Raw genomic sequence first — 20,405 nt, forward strand, 5'->3', positions numbered from 1 at the left:
TGATAAGACTTTTAAGTTTTATGGACGTTTCCATCTATAATATTACGTTGGTCACTGTCGTTATGGTTACTAATAAGAGAATACGGCCTTAACTCTCATTGCACATTCATACAGACAGTGTTCGAGATGCTACTGTAAGTTGCTGTGTGAACGTGAAATTTCGAGACTCACACTTGTAAGTAAATGCGGATGTCAATCCCCAAAACGTACAGTGTGAATGTGGCCTAAGTTGTTAACATTCATTATTATTGTAATTTTATGTGCTTTGAGACATGATGACCTAGTTTAACGCCGTCGCTTGTGATGTTTTGCCGAGAGCAGCTGTGTGTGTGTGTGCGCGCGTCGTGTTTTGGAGGAGGCGTGACTTTAGACGACGATTTGCAGGGAGGGTGGGATTGTAGCAGGCTAATGTTAACATTTTCCAGATCACCTTCTCCACCTTTAAGACACTTCCTTTTGACCAAATTTTAAAGGCATGTTTACACAAAGACAAATGTTCTGTGCAAAAATTCTGAGTGACAAACATTTTCATTTGAATGAGGGTCTGTTCAGACCAACACAAACAATTCTCATGCTGCCAATGCAACAGATTAGCTTTTTTACAGAGACGTGTTCTAACTAGGACTGGGTTAAAAAATTCTTAAATTTTGATTGTTTCTCATTTTTAAGAACCAATATCAATTCTTAAATCCCAAGATCCAATCTTTCAGTCTATGGTGTTTAGTTGATGAATAAACAATGAACAAATCTTTTGCTATAAAAAAGTCATCGTCTACTTGTGATCCAATCGACCAAAACGCATTATAATACCAGGTATAAACGGGGCCTAAGACACACTCAAGTGAAAACCAAAAGATTCAAAACAATAATCATGGCCTGAATTTTGGCCCACCGATGAACAGATCAAATCAATCATTTGAAACCTCTGTCAGACTTAATTTCACAAACAGCGTGAGTGTTTCGGCGCTACTGTCTCTCTTAATCTGGTGCAAAACTTAGTATCAGACAGAAAAGAGAAAGTATATGAACGAAACTCTTTTGATAACACTTCTTATATCAGTAGTCTAATGCAGGGGTAGGCAACGTCGTTCCTGGAGAGCCGCTGCCCTGCAGAATTTAGCTCCAACCCTAATCAAACACACCTGAACAAGCTAATCAATGTCTTCAGGATTATTAAAGCTACAGGCAGGTTGGATTTTTTTTTTTTTTTTTTCAGGTTTGGAGCTAAACTCTGCATGACAGCGGCTCTCCAGGAACGATGCTGCCTACTCCTGCTCTAACAAATAGAAAAGCTTTAAATAATAGTTGAAGTGCTAATGAAGAGTTGAGTGCCAGAGTTCTTTATCGACACAAAGGCTGCGTCCAAAAGCAGAAAAATTGAGGTAGGAAGGCAAATCCAATAATGGTGTTACATCCTGTCTACTGAGATACCTTCATCTGATCGATTTATGGAGGCAGCATAGATGTATCCTTTGCTGCCTATGATATCCCGCAATCCTATGCATTCAATTCTGTGACAGTTGAACTTTAAAAAAAAATATTGCATCTGAAAGTTGCGGCTGGTGGTCATTTTGTGTAAATGCATGTTTCAGACCAACTTTTTTTCCACATTTGATGTCATTTTGAGCAAGAAATTAATATTGTAGTAAAATATTTGCTTCGTTATTAAAGCTCTCTCCATTTTGTTGTAGATTGTTGCAACACGTCAGCTGCCTACGCACTGAAGCATAATGATAGAAGGCAATATATTTTATTTGACAATCTTGCACAATATCTTACGTGGTTAAAATATTAACACTGTGAACCAAACAACATGAAGGTATGAACCTGTTTGGCCTGTTGGTGAGATCTGGAGAACACCACAAAATTTAGTCTGACAGCACTTTATTTTTTCAGTTTTATTTTTAGTTAAAATAAATCAAATCAAAGCCTGAAATCAAGCAATTTTACTGTGCAAGACAAACCTGTGATCAAGTAACTGCACATCTGTTGAATTCTATATTAATATGCTCTATTAAAAATGTTAAGTGTTGCTTAGCTACCATAAATGACCCAGAGTTACACCAGACACGAGTGGCACAATGCATCAAAACTAAATTGTTCGAAGCAGTCTACATTTCAAATGCTCATCTGATACACAGTATATGTACTGTCATAGCACTCAGTCCTGCTGGAAATAGAAAGAAACTGAAGGGAAAACGAAAGACAGAACCTTTAAAAGACCTCTGACAGTGCTTTCCCTGTAAAGCCAGATGAATCACTCACGCCTTCAGTCTGGTGAACAGCTCCAGTCTGATGGTCAAACCCTAACACTGAGGGTCTATTCTGGGCAAAGTACTGCCCCCTGCCCTTTGGCAGAATGCCCTCCCGTGACTCTTCATATCCTTCCATAATCAACCCAGCCTGACCTATGTCTACACATGAGGATGACCTCTCTTACTCAAGATAAACACCTCCAACAAGCCTTCACAGAACACTTTACAGCATCCCTTAGTGGATAAATCAGGGACAAGACAAACATCTAACCAATACGTGATCCTAAACATCCAACCAATAGCACAGTCATAAGCCTAATTATCTAAGCATGCCTGCGTTCTGACCCACCTCTGGGCATTCTGATACTCCAAACCTCTGCTAGGCTCATCCGCACAGCAAAGTAACTACTATACCAAAAGCCCTTCCTACCTCAGCATACATCCAGCCGCGACTCTTGTCCATACAATACTGTAAGGCAGCAGGAGGCTGATATTTTTAGCCCAGGACACTGGCACTGAACTGGACTGAAACCTGAGCCAGCTCGCCCTGCCATGACCAAAGCCAAAACTCCATCCACTATTACTGGAGCAAGAAATTATCACCATCACAATGATCACGCCATTACTAAAGAAACTGATTTGTGGAAGCTGGGTTGCTTCAGGATATTAGCCCTTAGGTCAAGGATCAGATGAAAATTACAGTAGAAATACTGCAATTTACCATGCCTGTGATGTTGAATCTCATGAAAACTGTCAAGAACACACTCAAGTTATATTTAACCCAAAATCTAAAATATATACTTTGTGATGTTAACTAAACAAATTGAGCCAATGAGAATTTTGTTTTTTAAGAATTGTGTTTTTAAAACATTAATGGGAAAATATGCTAAATTTTCATTAAAGTAATGGTTCTTGATGGACTGGAAAATAGGGTTAATTTATAAATAATTTATCTCTCCATTTTCCTTTTGATTTTGGGCTGAAATATGACCTAGATTCAGAACGGAATAAAACAAAAGTACTTGAGAATCATACTTAAGCTCAAAACAAGTATGCTTTGTAATGGTGTGACTGCCTGAGAGCTTCAGTTTTTTTTTTTTTTTTTTTTTAAATCTAAATTACAGTTAATACAATGTGTTTGTGTGTGCTTGTTGGTGGGTCTATGGGAAAGACTAATGATCTCACAGTGTGAGTGCGTAACAGGATCAAAAGCAGTGTAAGTGGCATAATGTGCATTATCGTGCATATGTTCTATGTTGAATCAATCTCATCTCTCTCCACATGTCTGTCAATGGATACAGCGTCATTTCAGAAGACCTAGATTAGATCTGTCATGGAAAAGCTTGTGTGTCAGTTGCCTCACTTGGAGCAGGTGTCTGAATACTGAAGTCCACTTCCAACACCATTGCAGCTGGTGTTCTAACGTGCACCCCTGTTGAAACCAAGGCTATGTCCACACAAGTGGGTTTTCCTTTTTAAAACTGCATTTTAAAATGAAAACAATCCATGTCTATACTGGTGTTTCCACTGCGTTTCAGAAAATATCTCTGTCCACACTACATGACTGAAAACACGTCACATGCACACTAGGCATGCGCGTACAAGTGTAAACAGTTGCTGATTGCTCTAATAATAGCTTGCCTCTTGCGCATGTAGGCAGCTGCAGTATGGTAAAAACGGAGAGTTTAACTGCACAAAGTCTGCACAAAGCTTGCAGTTCCATCTCCATGGATATAGTTTACACGGTCGTCAAGGTTGGTCCGTTTTTGTTGTGTTCCAGTAGCATAATGGTCATATGTGATAGGGGCTTGACGAATCACAATACAAGCTTTTCTGCAGTACTGACAGTAATGAGCACCAACTTAATTTGGCACGCTGACCAGCAGTTGCTTTCAAACGCTCCTGTGCATATTAGTATGCATGCTCAGTAAAGAGCTGCAAAGGTTTCTTTATACAATGTGTTTCTTAAAGTGTTGAGCATTGTAGTCATTCGAAATTGCTATTGACAACGTAATGGATTCTATGCAATGGAACCTTTGATCAATTTAGAACTAAAATGTTCACTTCACTATTTTAAAGCAATGTTTATTTCACTGAAAATATGTCATTTTAAAGTGGTATTTGCCACTAGATGTTGCTTATTCAAAACAATGGCGTAGCTTAATGACGGCATGAATGAGCATGGAATCATGGGAGTTGTCATCTTCACCTCCACAGCTGATGGAAAGCAATCCGATGGGACTGTTCATGCATGAGCTAATGCTCTAAAACGCTGTATTTTTGTTCTTACACATAAAGCTCTTTCTGATTTTCTATGTTAGCCACTCGACAAAATAGTGGTGTCTCTGAGGCATGGTACAAACATGTTATTTGCAGTAAATCAAGAAAACGAGAGATTCAAACAATAAAGATTAGACCGTGTTTGGCTATATAACAATCTGTTGATAAATGTATCCAAACAGTTGTTCACCTGTCTAATAAAATGTGTACTAAAGCATCTTTGGGGTTTCCATGGTTTCTATGGAAGAAAAAGCAGAAATCGGGGCTAAAGCGGATGTAACGTCACTGGCAGGCCGTTGACACGGGCCGTTACACTGGTTAAAATAGATAATTTCTGAGGATCTAAACATTTTTGGAATGCAATTGCACAAGTCAACAATATATAACATTGTTCTAGTGGTTTTTGCATATTTTAATCCAAAAAAACTTTCATATTATGCCTTTAATAGTGAATTTAATGAATATTTTTATTTTAAAATCGTTCCAGTGGATTTTTCTTTTTTCTCCCATAAATGTTACTGGGTATTGGTACAGACTACTGATGTTTTGGTATAGTGACAATACTAGTCTCAATAAGATCGCCTAGACACACCAACCTTCAGACTGTTTAGTCTCCTATTTTGTCAGAACTTGAGAATCCCACACCATGAATTAGAGCTTGTCAACTTGTTTTGAACCTGGAACATCGCTTTAAAAATACAGAAGAAAATGATAACTTTCTGTATAGCAGTTTGGGCACTCACTTGCTAGTTTGGCCTGCAGTCCGGAGGGCCCAGGCTTGGAGGAGGTCTCAGCCTTGGCCGATCCTGGCAGGGACAGTCTGGCCTTTGGCAGGTTGACTTTGGAGTTGAAGCGGGACGTCCAGTCAAACTTGGAGGAGCCGGCAGACTTGTTCTGCTCTTTATCCCGGCTGCTCCTACGGGGGGAAGGGGAGGATGCAGAGCGTGACCGCCGCGCTTTGCTCTGGTCCTTGCCCTGCTTAAGCCGGGCGCCCTGAGGGGCACAGCTGTTGGCGCCTGTGGCAGCCGAGGAGGAAGAGGAAGAGGATGATGAGGAAGAGGCACAGGAAGAGGAGGAGTCAGTCACGGTGCTACACCCAGCTTTGGCTGAGGCGGCCGATTTGGACGCCAGCTTGGTGGGTTTGGCTGCCCGGCTGGCCTCGCTGCGGGGTGGCAGGGGGCCTGCCGCGCTGCTTGAGCTGGGGAGGGAGGAGGATGAAGAGGACGACAACGAAGAGACGTCGGCCTTCTTGCGCTTTTGAGAGGGGGTGCTTGAGACCCCACTGGGGCCAGGGTAGGACGCGGTCTTCTTGCTCAGGGCTCTGGCAGGAGCCGGCTCGGCTGCTAATCGTCTCTTTTTGGACTTGGTGCTGACAGATGGCGGAGCCTTCCTCGGCTCTGTAACTTCAGGTGAGGTTGCGGGGGCCGATGGCCCACTGGCTGAGCTTTCCAAAAGGTGACTGGACACGGCTTTGGGCCGCTTGGCCGGGCTAGGCGAAAAGGTGATGTTGGGCTCTGCTGCGGAGCTGCGTTTGAGAGCGCGGGTGCTGCTGCCCTCCCGTCTCCCTTGCTGGCCTGAAGTTCCTGCTGCTTCTAAGTCTGGATCTGGAATCGAGTGTGAACCCACAGATAAAGAGAGGCTGTTCCTGTAAAAACAAACAGAAAGGGGAAGGACCTGAGTACCCAAGAAGAAGCAGTGGGCACATGGTGAACTTGCGTCACAAAAGACCCACACGCAATACAGGAGGAAAAAGGGATACCTTCGAGAGGCGTGGCCGCGGGCGGAGCCGACGGCAGAGCTGGGTGGGGCTTTGGAAGCCTTAGAATTAGATCTTCTACTTTCAGGTAGGGAATTTGCTTTTTGGTTTACTTGCTCTGGCTGCAACCTGGAGAGGTTGGGAATTAAACAGCAAAGAGCAGTGTGGGATGGGCAGTTGATGAGGAACACCTCAAATTCAATTTCATGAGCTGACTATTCCTCCAGCCCTATTCTCAGCACTTCCTACACACCCATCAGCCCAATGGCGAACACAAAAAGCAATCATAAGTATCCAGCTAGACATTTCTCATAAGTTGAGAGCATCACCCTTGTCGAGTTGGGCAGCTAAACTGCTGGAGGATATAAATATATATATATATATATTAAAAAAACTCTTATTCAAAAGAGAAAAGACAAAAAGTAACCCCACAAGTGTCTGTGTATCAGGCCTAAAAGAGACACACACTGTCAGTTATTCCAGCAGTGCTATTCAGCAAAGGTGCCTTGCTGCTACTGAATCTATAGCACAGTGGCACAAGAAATTATATTTTATTCAAGGTTTTTTTTGTTTTTTTATGCGAGTTTGCAGTCTGAATCAAATGTGACAGAAAGACTGGGCACCACTAAATAACCTACATATATTTTTATTACTGGTATCGTGGTCTGCTTCATGAACAAATGATTCTTATGTGCCGATTCTGTCTTGAGTTATATTGCACTACCATTCAAATGTTTAGGGTCATTAAGTCAAGAAATTAGCAGTTATTCAGAAAGGACAAAAATTAATCAAAAGTGACAGTTAAGACATTTATATAATACTTTACTGTATTTTGAATCAAATAAATGTAGCCTTGGTGAACACAAGAGATCCCATACTTTTTAATGGTAGTGAAGCTTGTGTGACTTAAATTAGTCCAATTACTGGTTGGATGTTTATATGACATTGTGTAGTTATTGATACACTAACACACCAGGGATTATTTTGTAAACATATTTCTTAGCAGCAATCACTACTAAAAAATAATGCTAAGGAAAAAACTAATGAATAAAACCATGAAGAAACCATTAAAGATGCACATAGTTATGTTTTATGTTGCACTGGTTAACATGGCTGTCACTTTGGACCGAATACACATTTAATATTGAAACCTAGTGATGCATCACATAAAAAGAATGATTTTAGTTACGGTTTCCATTTAGCATTAGAAAGGTTATGTGACCTTAACATGGCACCTGCTGCACAAATTCTGTAGGAAACACGGCTCTAGATACAGACGGGTAGATGAAGGTACACGTACAGACCTAATCTGAGGCTGTTACAGACAGTTTTATGTACAGATTGTCCACTGCACACTCACCTTCCTGCAAGTGTGTGGTCTATTGGCTGGGCCGCGGCTGTGTTCCTCTGTGAACGGCGCAGTGACCCCCCTGGATTGGAATTAGGCCGGTTGGACATTGGCACCTCTCTCCTGAAGGGACATACCCTTTCTAGATACTACCATTCACTGGTAGAGAGGTAAAAAGAGAGAAAAAAGGAAGGTTAGTTGAAATATGCTATAAATGCTGCATGAATGAAATATAAATTTATAACATTAATACAGGTGTAAATGGGGTCTAAAACGTTTTGAGCTTGTCCACTTTCAACCACTTCCAGAGGTAGTCGGAAAAAAATTCAACAGGATTGCGTCCGTAGTGTAAACGCTCGTGTCTAATGTGTTCAAAGAGCCAAAAAAGACTGCCTACTCTCCTACTCATTATGGGAAGCGAGTTAGCCAGACGGGATTTAAACTTTGTCGGGTGAAGACCCAAGTTTAGTTTGAAGATGAAAAATATACCAAGGACTATGTTCTTTCCCGTTCCTGATTTCTAAGGGTGCATTGGTTCGTTTGGTCCAGACCAAAAAAAAGAAGAAAAAAAAAATATTTAGTCCTGGACCGATTAGCGTTCAGATTGGCAATTGTATCACCGAACCAAAAGATACTGAACCTAAAGACACAGGGATATGTTCATAACCTGATTCGTCAGATTTTATGACATATTGCTATTTTGAGACGGAACTTACCGAACATCCAAAACAATGCTGCATGCTGAGGTAAATGCGCTTGTGTGTGCGTAGCTTACATGTGATGGCATTTTGGCCAGCTGGGAACTTGTAAAGAGCTTATAAAATGGGTAAAGGTATCAAAACAGCAGTGGGAATCCTTCCATCAAACAAATGATCTGTTGCATGGAGACGCGTGCCTGATGCCTGTGATGGGCAAACTCAGGACTATGACAAGAAAAACCGATATGCGTGACGATTCTGTCCTTTTTAGGGTCTCATCTTCCTGTTTTTGGTTCGTTTACATGTCTTTGGTCTGTGTTGCTTTCATATATCATTTGAACCGCACCAGAGTTTGTTTGGAAGCGGAACAAGACCCATCTTTTCAGTGGTCTCGGTATGCTTGCTTGGTGCGCACCTGGGTTCGGATGGCAGCGTTCACACGGGTTCAAATAAACCGCACTAACAGGGCAATCACACCAGGGTTCATTTTAAATCGAACCAAACATGACAAGTTTGAACACACCGTAAAACACTCAGAGCATTAGCCGTGGTCTTGCAGCTATCAATCGAAAGCTGCTGCTATTTATGTTTTTGTCGTTTCCAGTCGTGTTCATATGTAAATCCCATGATTCGTCCATTAGATCAGAAGATCTGACAAAGCCTATACATTTACCTGCCCGTAGACCATCCCCTCAGAGAAATCAGGACAGAAAAGGTTTAAAGTGGACAAAAGATATGGATTAAAACACCAGGCGTAAACAGGAATACATCTCAATTGTCTACCAAAATGCATCTTAATACCAGGTGTAAACAGGGCCTAACTTTAAGACAAATTTTGGACAAATCAATATAACATCATACTGTATTTGTGAGTATCCACCAGTCAGAGAAACTATATCAAGGCCTGTCACGAGAGTCGATATATCAACTTATCGCACGATATACGGACATGACCTTGATATTTTTGGTGACGCGATAGATTGCAAAAATAAATGTCACTGACATTTTGCCGATCGTACTGCCTCTGTCATCTCGTCTGCTCTCCAAGGCGAAAGCGGGGCTCAGGCAGCTCCTTCATACAGAGCTGACATTGACAAGCGGAAAAATGTGCCATTCGAATCACCATAGTGTTTTCCTGACAACTACAGACAGTTTGGAAGAATAAGTGCAAATGCACTCAGTTTCCGCAATCCATTGGTGCAAATACAAGCATGACAGCGTGAAATGGTGCACGCTCACAGCTAGTTTCACACAGGATGTGGCAGTCTAGTTTGTTTTCTAGGTTTTTTTGACTGTTGCACTCGAGTCTTTCGAAGCATCTGTGTCTTTGTTCATATGGACATCTGACACAAGTGTGCACCCTTAATTTACTGAGGAAATAAGGTCAGGGAAAAACCTGTTGATGGAAAATCTCCATATAAATGCCTTTTGTGCTTTTGCAAGTGTTTTTTTTCTACTTGTTATTTTTCAGTTTTTGTTAGAAAAGGTTTATTATTTATTCAACATTTTTTTGACGCTTCAATTCCAGTATCTAAATATTCTTAAGAGTTAAGTTCATTGTTATTTGAAAGTGTGTAGACCTATACTTGCATTATTATGCTGTTATATTATGGATTTTATATTCAGTGGCATAAAATGGTCTTAAAATTACAATAATGTCACATATCGCAATTATTTCTGGAGCAATATATCGCACAACAAAAAGTAGTTATGACAGGCCTAAATATATCCATTGAACTTCACTCTGACTGGTGAACAACAACACTGTCTAACCACACAACCCAGAGCTTGCAAAATTTCAAAATCCCTGCTAGCCCTTTCAGCAGGCATTCTTCAGATTTTGGTAGCCTGAAATGAATTCTAGCCTGAATAGCAAAAATAATTGTATGTAGAAAATTGTATAGGAGTCGAAACAAACAAAAACATTTCTAAAACACAAATATCAACAATAGTATATAAAATAAACAAATTACAATCCTCAGTACAAATACGCATTTGGTTCTAACTTAACTGAAATTTCTATGAATATTTCTATCTTCTTCATCCTGACATGTCTTTTTTGGCTGAGTAGAACTGAAATACCAGCGTAAATCCACCTCTTAACATTTTTACACATACACACACACACACACACACACACACACACACACACACACACACACACACACACACACACACACACACACACACACACACACACACACACACACACACACACACACACACACACACACACACACACACACACACACACACACACACACGTCAGTGATTTTTGCAATTTTCTACACTGCGCATGCACTCTCTATCACTTAGCAACAGTAAATTAAGTGAGAACGACACCGCTTTACAGGGGGTGGCAGCACTAAGTGTCATTCCCGAACGTCAGAGAAGGCAAGATGGATGCAGCCGGAAGAAGAGAAGTAAACAAGTAACGGTAGCATAGGTTAAACTTCACTGCAACCTGATCATTTTTTGCTTCAAATAAAATCAAGAAAGTGAACAAAGCAAATCAAGGAAATCATTTTTTTTTCCTCTAAGATAAATGTGGTGAAACATTTTGGTAGTCTGAATGGAAGACACAATAGCCCCGGGACGTCATATTACCAATTTTGCGAGCCTTTCAACCAAAAGATCAATTGATCTCTATTCTATATGGTCAAAACAACCAGGACCAAACAACCAGTCTCATTCCATTTATCCAAAGCCAATAGGAACTCCATAACGTCTTTCAAATCACAGATATGTACCACAGCACATCAGCCACATCTATGGCACCATCACTCGCAACAGATCAATAACCTTACTCAAATTTCATATTAACATACGTATCAGCACCACTGCACAAACCACTGCATATTAACATACGTCACACCACCACTGCACAAACGATCCAAGAGAAGTGATTGAGGGGTGAGAGAGAGATAATCAATAGGACAAAAGCTTTATACGGAGAGGCTGAAGGAGAAAAGGACAAATGCTAAAGAAAACAACTAAAATGAATGACTACTACACTGACCAATCAAATCTGCATTGGGTATCCATTTCCTTAGTAATGTATGATGTCATCAAGCTTGAAGCAATTCTGAAGAGGACAGCATGTGGGTTGGGATCATAACATGCAGAGAGATAAGATGCATCCTGAGCATAGACAGAGAATAGCTGGAGGGGGCCTTGGTGTCCTCCTCAGTTCAGTGGTAATGAACAACACTAACCATCAATCACTACGACACTGCAGAGACACACAATCCCACCACACCTTTATCTTGTGTGTGTGCACGAGATGGTGTCCTACAGCACCATCACTTAAGTGCGGTGCATGATTATGAGAGATAATCTAAATAAAAGACTATGACAAATGGCGTAAGTGGACTGGGGATGGGATGAAGGCTCAAGGCTTGATCAACTGAACTCAAACTTCAGTTCTAAGACAAAAGACAGACCAAATTTTTGGATCCAATTTGAGCTTTGGATGTGTTGAAATATTTCATTTGTGTGACTAGACAATATGCCATGTATTCTAATCAAAATTATGTCCCTGAGGTGACAATTATCAATGATTTGTCCAACTTTATCCTTAAAACCAGATTCCAGAGAATGTCACAAACAATGTATTTAGATAATATTTAGAGTATTTAAAGTGCCCCGATTATGGACTTTTTTGAAAATGACCTTTCATGCAGTGTGTAATGTAGCTGTATGTGAATGTAAACAGTGCAAAGTTGTAAAGCTGAAAGTGCATCAGAAATAAAGTTGTCTCTCAAAAGAAAGAGTGGACTCTGAACTGCTTAAACGAGTCGTTTGATTTTTGCATGTCACAAGTTGATACATTTACATAATGCCCGTCTACGCAGAACACTTACAATCACAGGTCGCAAGCGTGATTAATTATTGATGTATTTTATACCATGTTCAAAATACATAGTTTTGAGCATTAGCTATATTGTGCATGTCTTCGGCTAACTGGATAACACGCTATTATTGCCTTTCTGAAATACTATTAGGCCACTATTACCCAAATATTTGTCCATTAATGCAGATTGTATGTTGTTCTTACTGAGTAATGCTAAAGGATGGAGCAAGATTTGTTTTACAAACTTTAATGTTACATCAGTCTTCATGACTCAGAGTCAAGTGCTGTCTTAACGGTAAGTTGTAATCTCGATCATTTTTTCCCATATTGATCGATAATGATATACATTTCGATAAATAAACTGTTACTGCTGCCAGCTTTAAAAGAGTATCCCAACTATGACTGAATAAACAAAAATTTGAGGGTTTATTAATTACATTTTAAAGTAGTTTATTAACAAAAACAGATTACACATTTGGCCTTAAAAAAATTAAGACAACTTACTAACTTAGCATGTGAATTATAAACAAGCCCGAAATACACCGGGACTCTACACAACTGCAGGCTGATCCTTCAGATTCTTACAACCATCTAAAACATTTTATATAAAGCCATAAAGTAGACTGTCATAATTCATCAACTGCAATCGCTTGGCATAAATCTGCGCTTTTCATTAATTGAGAATCACTTTGAAGCAGCCTGAAGTGCTGTTGTGCGAGCATGTAGAACGCGCAACAGCGCCACCTTGTGACATTGCGACATGCAGCGCTTTTTGTGAAATATCCACAATATCTGCAGCGTATGTGGGAATGTCAGCGGGAGTAAACAGTTCTGACGCACACATAACAAGCAGGTACGAAACACGTAGGGCGAGGGGAGATTTTCCACTAGTTAATCGTTCACGGATGGTTTCATTATCTTGGGTGGATACAAAAATTTGAGAGGATAAAAATAATAAAAGCATAAATGTGTCACCAAATAGGGTGGCCGTAAATATACCCAATCTGAGCATGGTCGCTTTTCAAATAAGCAAACCACTTCCATATAACTGAATTTGTGCTACCTTTTTTGTCAACAATTTCATCATTTTTGGATGATAACAAGGTTAGTTTCACTTTCATCGCTGCTTCCACTCATTTTTTGTCGGCCTTGTGTCGAGTTTTCTTTGCAAAGTTCCGTAGGAAATTGACTTTGTTCTTGGACGTGAACGTTTAAAGCTGCATGCTGATCAACTGTTGTCGCATATATCTGCTGTATGATTGGCTCTTATATTAATCCAAATCGAGTAAAAATGCCTAGAGCTTATCATCGTTATCGACATATATTTTATTGCTATTCGATATGATAGTTTATTGGCACAGCCCAAGTTGCTAACTAGTTTGTGAAATACATAAATACACATTCCCTTTTCAATCTAAGTCCAATATAATGTTAAACCCATCCCTTAAAACTGACATGTCATTCATGCTTATCACATCAGTCACATCACATTTGCTAAGTCAGCAGCAGACTAAAAAGTAAGTTACTTTCTGCAGTCCAGTAGACGGCGATGCAGTGGTGGCTTGAGCATGTTGAATGGGGATTTAAGACTAAAGTAAATAAACAATGTCCCCATCTTTTACTCTCACAATGAGCTTATCATACTTATTTGCTACATTAGTAGGGCCCTATGAAAATGCGGACGGAAGTACAGAATCAAGTCATAAAAACGGAATTTACTGTATAATGCAGAATTTCATGGAATGTCAAATTTGAGGAATAAATAAAAAAAACGGTCAGTACACTTCACGATATAGACTAGTGTGTGAATATTAAACTGTGAATTTTGCATGTGATCAATCATTTAATGACCATAAAACACATAACACAGAATTTGTGAAAATTTTAAATGATTTTTATGAATTCAATTAATTAGACATGCTTTTTGATTATTAAAATTTAATTCATCCATTAAAATGGAATCCAGAAAACTTAAAACCGAAAACACAGAGTTTGCCAACAATAAAATTGGGCCATAAACGTCATAAGTGTTTGATCACCATATTTGAGTGATCATTGCAAAAAATGTGTTTATGTATATATACTGTATTCTACATAGTACCATTCAAAAGTTTGGACACACAAATGGGAAAGCGTTTCCAAATCTTTGACTGGTACTGTAATATACATGTACTATAATATAACTCCCTAATATCAGTATTTGATGCATGTAAACCTGTTGAAGGAGACCTCCTAAACAGAATTAGGAACCTTTCAAATTGCATAATAGAGGCAATTTAATAGTTTCATAGAAGCTCATTATACATACTCCAAGTCATTTGTTATACAGTATATAAGTCACTATTCATAAATACCACCATGTTCAATAAGTGAAGGGTAAATACTCTTGCTGTCACATTCCTGTGAACAAACTGAAAGACTGCCTCTAGGGTCACAGACAGTATAAGGCAGCATGAGTCTCATGACTATGCTTTTCTAAATCCAACTTGGGTTAGTGGGTTGATGAAAAGCTGATAATTCTATCATAAAAACATTAAAAAATAAAATTAAATAGGGTTAAGAGAAAAGCACTGCACTGTGTTCATTTACATGCATGCAGTTCATGATCCAGTGTTTTCAGTAACTCGCATCACAGTAAACGCTCCACATGAACTCCATACTGCATGTTACTAACGTGCATTTAGGAAATTCGCACATTTGCTTAATTTCCAAAATTTTTTATGGATGGACATTTTCAGCACTTTACCAGATTTAAAACAAGCAATGTTTATTGACATGGGGTCCGTTCTTCGTACGTCGCTTAATACATCCGAGATGATTTGACAGATGCCAGATCTTCTAATCATGATAACTGGTGATCATGAAAATCATGATTTGTTCTTCAAACAAATTTGCAGATTGGATTAAAATATCTGGATTAAGTTGTCTAAGATTACTGTGCGTTCTCGTGTTTCATGAAAAGGGCAGATGTATCGATACTCGAAACCACGATCAGCAATGCAGTGATTGGCTGGAGTCAAGACCGCAACGTAATGACATCATATATTTAAAATAGACACCTGACAAAAAACAAAACGAATTTCTAGACATTTATAAAGGAAACAGCAAAGCGAATAAGATAACAGAAGAACGACAAATGTTATGATAAATGAAATGTGCACTCTCTGTACATCATGTGTGTGAGACTCCAATGAAATTATTAAGTAATTATTCCCTCACAAATGAATCTCTCAATGAGTAAAACTTGCAGTGTCTATATTATGATAGACTACACAACGTTATAACATTATTTGCAAATTTATTTTTAAATCTTAAAACTCTTGTGGGAAAGTATCAGTGGCTGGGACAAACTTTGAGCATCACCTCTGCTTAAAATGATGCAATCTAATCCTGTTTATATGAAATAAGTCTGCTCCCGAAGCAGGTTTAAGCTTACGAACCTGTTGCTATGGCAGCAAGTCGAGGATGAGCGCTGAAGAACCGAACAATCCAAGATCATACCAAATCGGCAACAAACAATCTAGCTAACCGAGTAAGTGACGTACGAAGAATGGTCCCCTGTAGTCAAATAAACATTGACTTAAATGTCTCCCAGCAGTTTTACACCCAAATAAAATATTTTATAAAGGATTTAATGTTTGATCATAAGATTGTAAACTGGCATTATGCAAAAAGACTGTACGTAGGTTTGTAACAGGAAGTGAGATGAATTGTTGACCATTTGTTTCAGCAGTTCAGAATCGATTCTTTCTTTTAGGAGACAATACATTTATGTGTCATGGACTTTGATCTTTAAAACTTTACAGATGTTTTACATTCACAAATAGCTATATTACACCCTGCATGAAATAGAGCAGTAATATTAATATTATACAGTAATATTTGATAAAGCATAATGGGGCAATTTAAATTATTTAAATATTTACTTAATGTAAATATTTTAATGTCAAAGGGGTTCAGCTGACAAAAAAAAAAAGTCTGCAGTGTCAATTGTTAAGCATTACATTCAAAGGAACTGTTATTAAAAGAGCATGCCAGAACATAAAACCAATCAATTTTACCACACAAAGGCTAAATAACACTGGCTAAGTTTTGCAAATGAAAGCCATGAGCCATAAAATTACAAAAAGACTCCACATCAGAGTAATGTGGTTACTTTTAATCAAAAGTTATTTGACTCAAAGCCTAATTTGAAGCCCCAAAAAATTAAATATGGTGGAATGTGTTCAAACGAGTCTATTTACATCTACCAAATTATGAGCACCATCAAAAAAAACAAAAACAAAATCAACTCATTATTAAAACCGACAATTAAACCAACATATTTTTCTTCGGTTTTCAAGTCAAAACACAAACTGACATGCGAATATCGTATAAACTGCCAGAATGCCGATAATGGTTTTTACATGCAAAGCAAAATGTGTAACATTTATCTGAGGACACGGTTACAAAACATTTACACATTATTGTTCATTATGCATAACTAGAGCAGTTCACTGATCTAAAAAGCATTATTCTCAGAAAAAATAAACAGTTATGCAAAACTCTAAAACAATGATGGGGTATATAATTTTGTGAATGATGGGTGTTTTATACTCCAGAAACCCTGCTGAGGTTTGAGCAGATATCTGTCGGTGTTGATTTTGACTAGTGTTGCTATGAAACTCTTTTGCCATCTATACATAACTGGATATTTTCGTGATTGACATACAAATGGAATTAAATGATCACTTTGAGCAGAAGCACACCTACATCTATAATATGAACTGTTGGGAGAAAAAGTGGGGTATATCCGCTTGTTAAGTCCGTTTATGAGCGCTACTTATTAATAATAAACATTTAACATTTTAAAGTTAAACATTTAAAATACTTACAGTCTACACAACAGTCTCCATGGTCACAGCATTACAGATATTAATATTTTAACGATTTATAAAAGATGATCCACTGTCTGGCCATCTGGGCTTTTGGTATGGAGATAAAGGTTATGATTATAATATTTTTGGTAGCATCGTGTGTGTATATTAGCACCGTTTGTTGTTTTCTTGTGGTATGAGATAGAGCGTTTGGACTAGGAAGCGCTGCCACGTGACGTCAGACTTAACCGAATATGGAGAGTTCCTACAGTAAAATATAACATTTATAATAAAGAGGTTTTGCTAAGCCATTAACAAGCTGGAGTGGAAAATGCATAAAGTAGTAGCTACGATAGTAGGAGGTGACAAGTAAATCAGGTTCACAGGAATCTGAACAGTTTAACACGATGAGCATCTTGTTCCACATGTCCAGCATTTGACATTAAAAACCTGTATTTAACAACAGATTGGGAAATTGTCTTATTCATGCAAAATCTGACAGGAGCTTTGAATACCGTCTGCATGCACAAGTCATCTTAGTGAATCCACTTTTTATGACCAAATATTGTGAACCATAATGTAAGTAAATCAAGATTTTATATTGCATCTTTATGGACTTAAATGTTTACTAAACTGAGTTTCAGTCAAATCTTACTGCTTTCGTCTCTCATTTAGGTGTTTTTTCTTTACCTCCATAATATGCGTTTCTGGTATTAAGGGCTGATATACTTAAAGGTGCCCTAGAACTTTTTTTTTTTTAAAAGATGTAATATAAGTGTAAGGTGTCCCCTGAATGTGTCTGTGAAGGTTCAGCTCAAAATACCCCATAGATTTTTTTTTAATTCATTTTTTTAACTGCCTATTTTGGGGCATCATTATAAATGAGCCGATTCTAAGCTACTGGCCCTTTAATTCTCGTGCTCCACGCCCACGGAGCTCGCGCTTTCCTTGAACAGTGCATAAACAAAGTTTACACAGCTAATATAACCCTCAAATGGATCTTTACAACATGTTCGTCATGCATGCGTCAGATTATGTGAGTATTGTTTACTGTTATATTGTTTACATTTGATTCTGAATGAATTTGAGTCTGTGCTTCGTGGATAACGGCTAATGCTACACTGTTGGAGAGATTTATAAAGAATGAAGTTGTGTTTATGCATTATACAGACTGCAGTGTTTAATAATGAAAATAGCGACGGCTCTCGTTTCCGTGAATACAGTAAGAAACAATGGTAACTTTAACCACATTTAACAGTACATTAACAACATGCTAACGAAACATTTAGAAAGACAGTTTACAAATATCACTAAAAATATCATATCATCATGGATCATGTCAGTTATTATTGCTCCATCTGCCATTTTTCACTATTGTTCTTGCTTGCTTATCTAGTCTGTTGATTCGGCTGTGCACATGCAGACTTTACTGGCTGCCCTTGTCTAATGCCTTTCATCATGTTGGGAACATATGCAAATATTGGGGCGTACACCCCAACTGTTACGTAACAGTTATGTTGAGATTCGCCTGTTCTTCGGAGGTCTTTTAAACAAATGAGATTTATATAAGAAGGAGGAAACAATGGCGTTTGAGACTCACTGTATGTCATTTCCATGTACTGAACTCTTGTTATTTGACTATGCCTAAATCAATTCAATTTTTCATTCAAGGGCACCTTTAAAGCAAAATCGAAGAATGAGCATGTGTGACATTGTTTCAAAATCTAGCCAAAAACAAAGGAGTTTAAGTGGTTGAAAACAGCTTGCCAGCATGAACTTTCTGAAAAAGGTCACACCTTAAACACTTTTGATGGTCATTACCAATTACTTATTAGGTGGGTGTGCTCTGGTGCTCCACCTTCTTTGACATGGAAATCTTTTTCAGGTTAAAGGGTTAGTTCACACAAAAATGAAAATTATGTCATTAATGACTCACCCTCATGTCGTTCCAAACCCATAAGACCTCCGTTCATCTTTTGAACAAAGTTAAAGATATTTTAGATTTGTATTAAAATACAGTTAAATGTATTTTCGATGCTTCAACAAATTCTAACTGACCCACTGATGTCACATGGACTACTTTGATGTTTTTATTACCTTTCTGGACATGGACAGTATACCGTACATACATTTTCAATGGAGGGACAGAAAGCTCTCTGACTAAATCTAAAATCTCTTAAACTGTGTTCCGAAGATGAACAGAGGTCTTACAGGTTTGGAACGACATGAGGGTGAGTCATTAATGGCATAATTTTTATTTTTGGTTGAACTTACCCTTTAATTTGTCCACTCAGTCTATAGAGTTCAGACAAGTAAAAAAAAAAAAAAAAAAAAAAAAAAAAAGAAAGAAGAAAAAAAAAAAATATATATATATAAGGTTGGGCGACCTCTACCAAATTGGCATTGGACGATGTCTACAGTGAAACATGATGGACGATGACATTGGGTGTGGGGGGGGCTTAATTCATAGGAATGAAATAAAAACACTCACTCTGCTCCACACCAGTGGACATGCACGGCTAATGAGGCACGCGTCTGGAGAAAGAGAAAGCGCAAGGAGCTGGAAGGGCTTGACTGAATCAAGCGTGTTTGACTTTACATAAAACTATTAGTACTGTCCCGTACTATGCAGAGAAAAAGCGGCAATAGGATGAGTGGCCAACTGGATAATGGCAACCAATAGTAGGACTGGAAAGATATTGATGTATCTTGTGTCATAAAAGCATTCTGAGGTGCAAGTAGACTCTCAAACTCAACCGAACAAACCAGTGCTCTTCAGCACTCTTCTTTGTGGGCATTTGTCCCAGCCCTAACCCATAGCCAAAGAGCTAATTTAGGGAGTTTTTTAAAAAAAAACTCCAATTAAGGTCTAGCACACTATGATCAACTCCTAATGGATAAAATGTTGAGTGGGTGCAGGAATTGATTTTATCTTGTTAAATTTCCGGTTTCAATTGAAAAGGTTTCATTCATTTCAGAAAATAAATAAAATTTAACAAAATGTGAATAAGCTTGTGTGAAATCAGGGTCTATCTTATAAGTAGGGCTGGGCAATAAAACAATTATAGCAATGTAACTTTTATAAAATGATACAAATAAAAAAAGTGTTCGATATAATGTTTATGCACTATGTTTGCTGCAGACCATCGCACTGATAAGAGCTGCCATTTCAGCTGCGTATGAGAGACATTAAAAGGAAAAAGCGCCAAAAGTGGAACAAAACAGAGCTGCTCGTTTGAACCGTGCACTACACGGAACATTTATCAGCTTGGCTCAAAACACATTGCAGCACGAGCTTAGAGCAAATGCATTTACTCGCTTTCCCGATCACATCGCTTTAAGATCCAGTGAAAAGCAGT

The 20,405-nt window shown here is 38.5% G+C and overlaps 1 protein-coding gene across 7 annotated transcripts in view; it reads right to left on the bottom strand.

Moving 5' to 3' along the window:
* trip12 (thyroid hormone receptor interactor 12) overlaps positions 1 to 20,405 on the bottom strand; it is a 61,128-nt gene that overhangs the window by 32,838 nt on the left and 7,885 nt on the right. For 5 of the 7 annotated variants that reach the window (XM_067389752.1, XM_067389754.1, XM_067389750.1 and 2 more), the window contains 3 exons: positions 7,652 to 7,798; positions 6,295 to 6,420; positions 5,279 to 6,180 (listed from right to left, as the gene is read on the bottom strand). In XM_067389752.1, coding sequence (XP_067245853.1) covers positions 5,279 to 6,180; positions 6,295 to 6,420; positions 7,652 to 7,749 — 1,126 coding nt within the window. In that variant the 5' untranslated portion in view covers positions 7,750 to 7,798. The remainder of the gene's footprint in view (positions 1 to 5,278; positions 6,181 to 6,294; positions 6,421 to 7,651; positions 7,799 to 20,405) is intronic. The other 2 variants (XM_067389756.1, XM_067389755.1) reach the window with 1 other exon arrangement.

This window comes from Chanodichthys erythropterus, chromosome 7 (genome assembly GCF_024489055.1).
Source record: "Chanodichthys erythropterus isolate Z2021 chromosome 7, ASM2448905v1, whole genome shotgun sequence".
Classification (NCBI taxonomy): Eukaryota; Metazoa; Chordata; class Actinopteri; order Cypriniformes; family Xenocyprididae; genus Chanodichthys; species Chanodichthys erythropterus.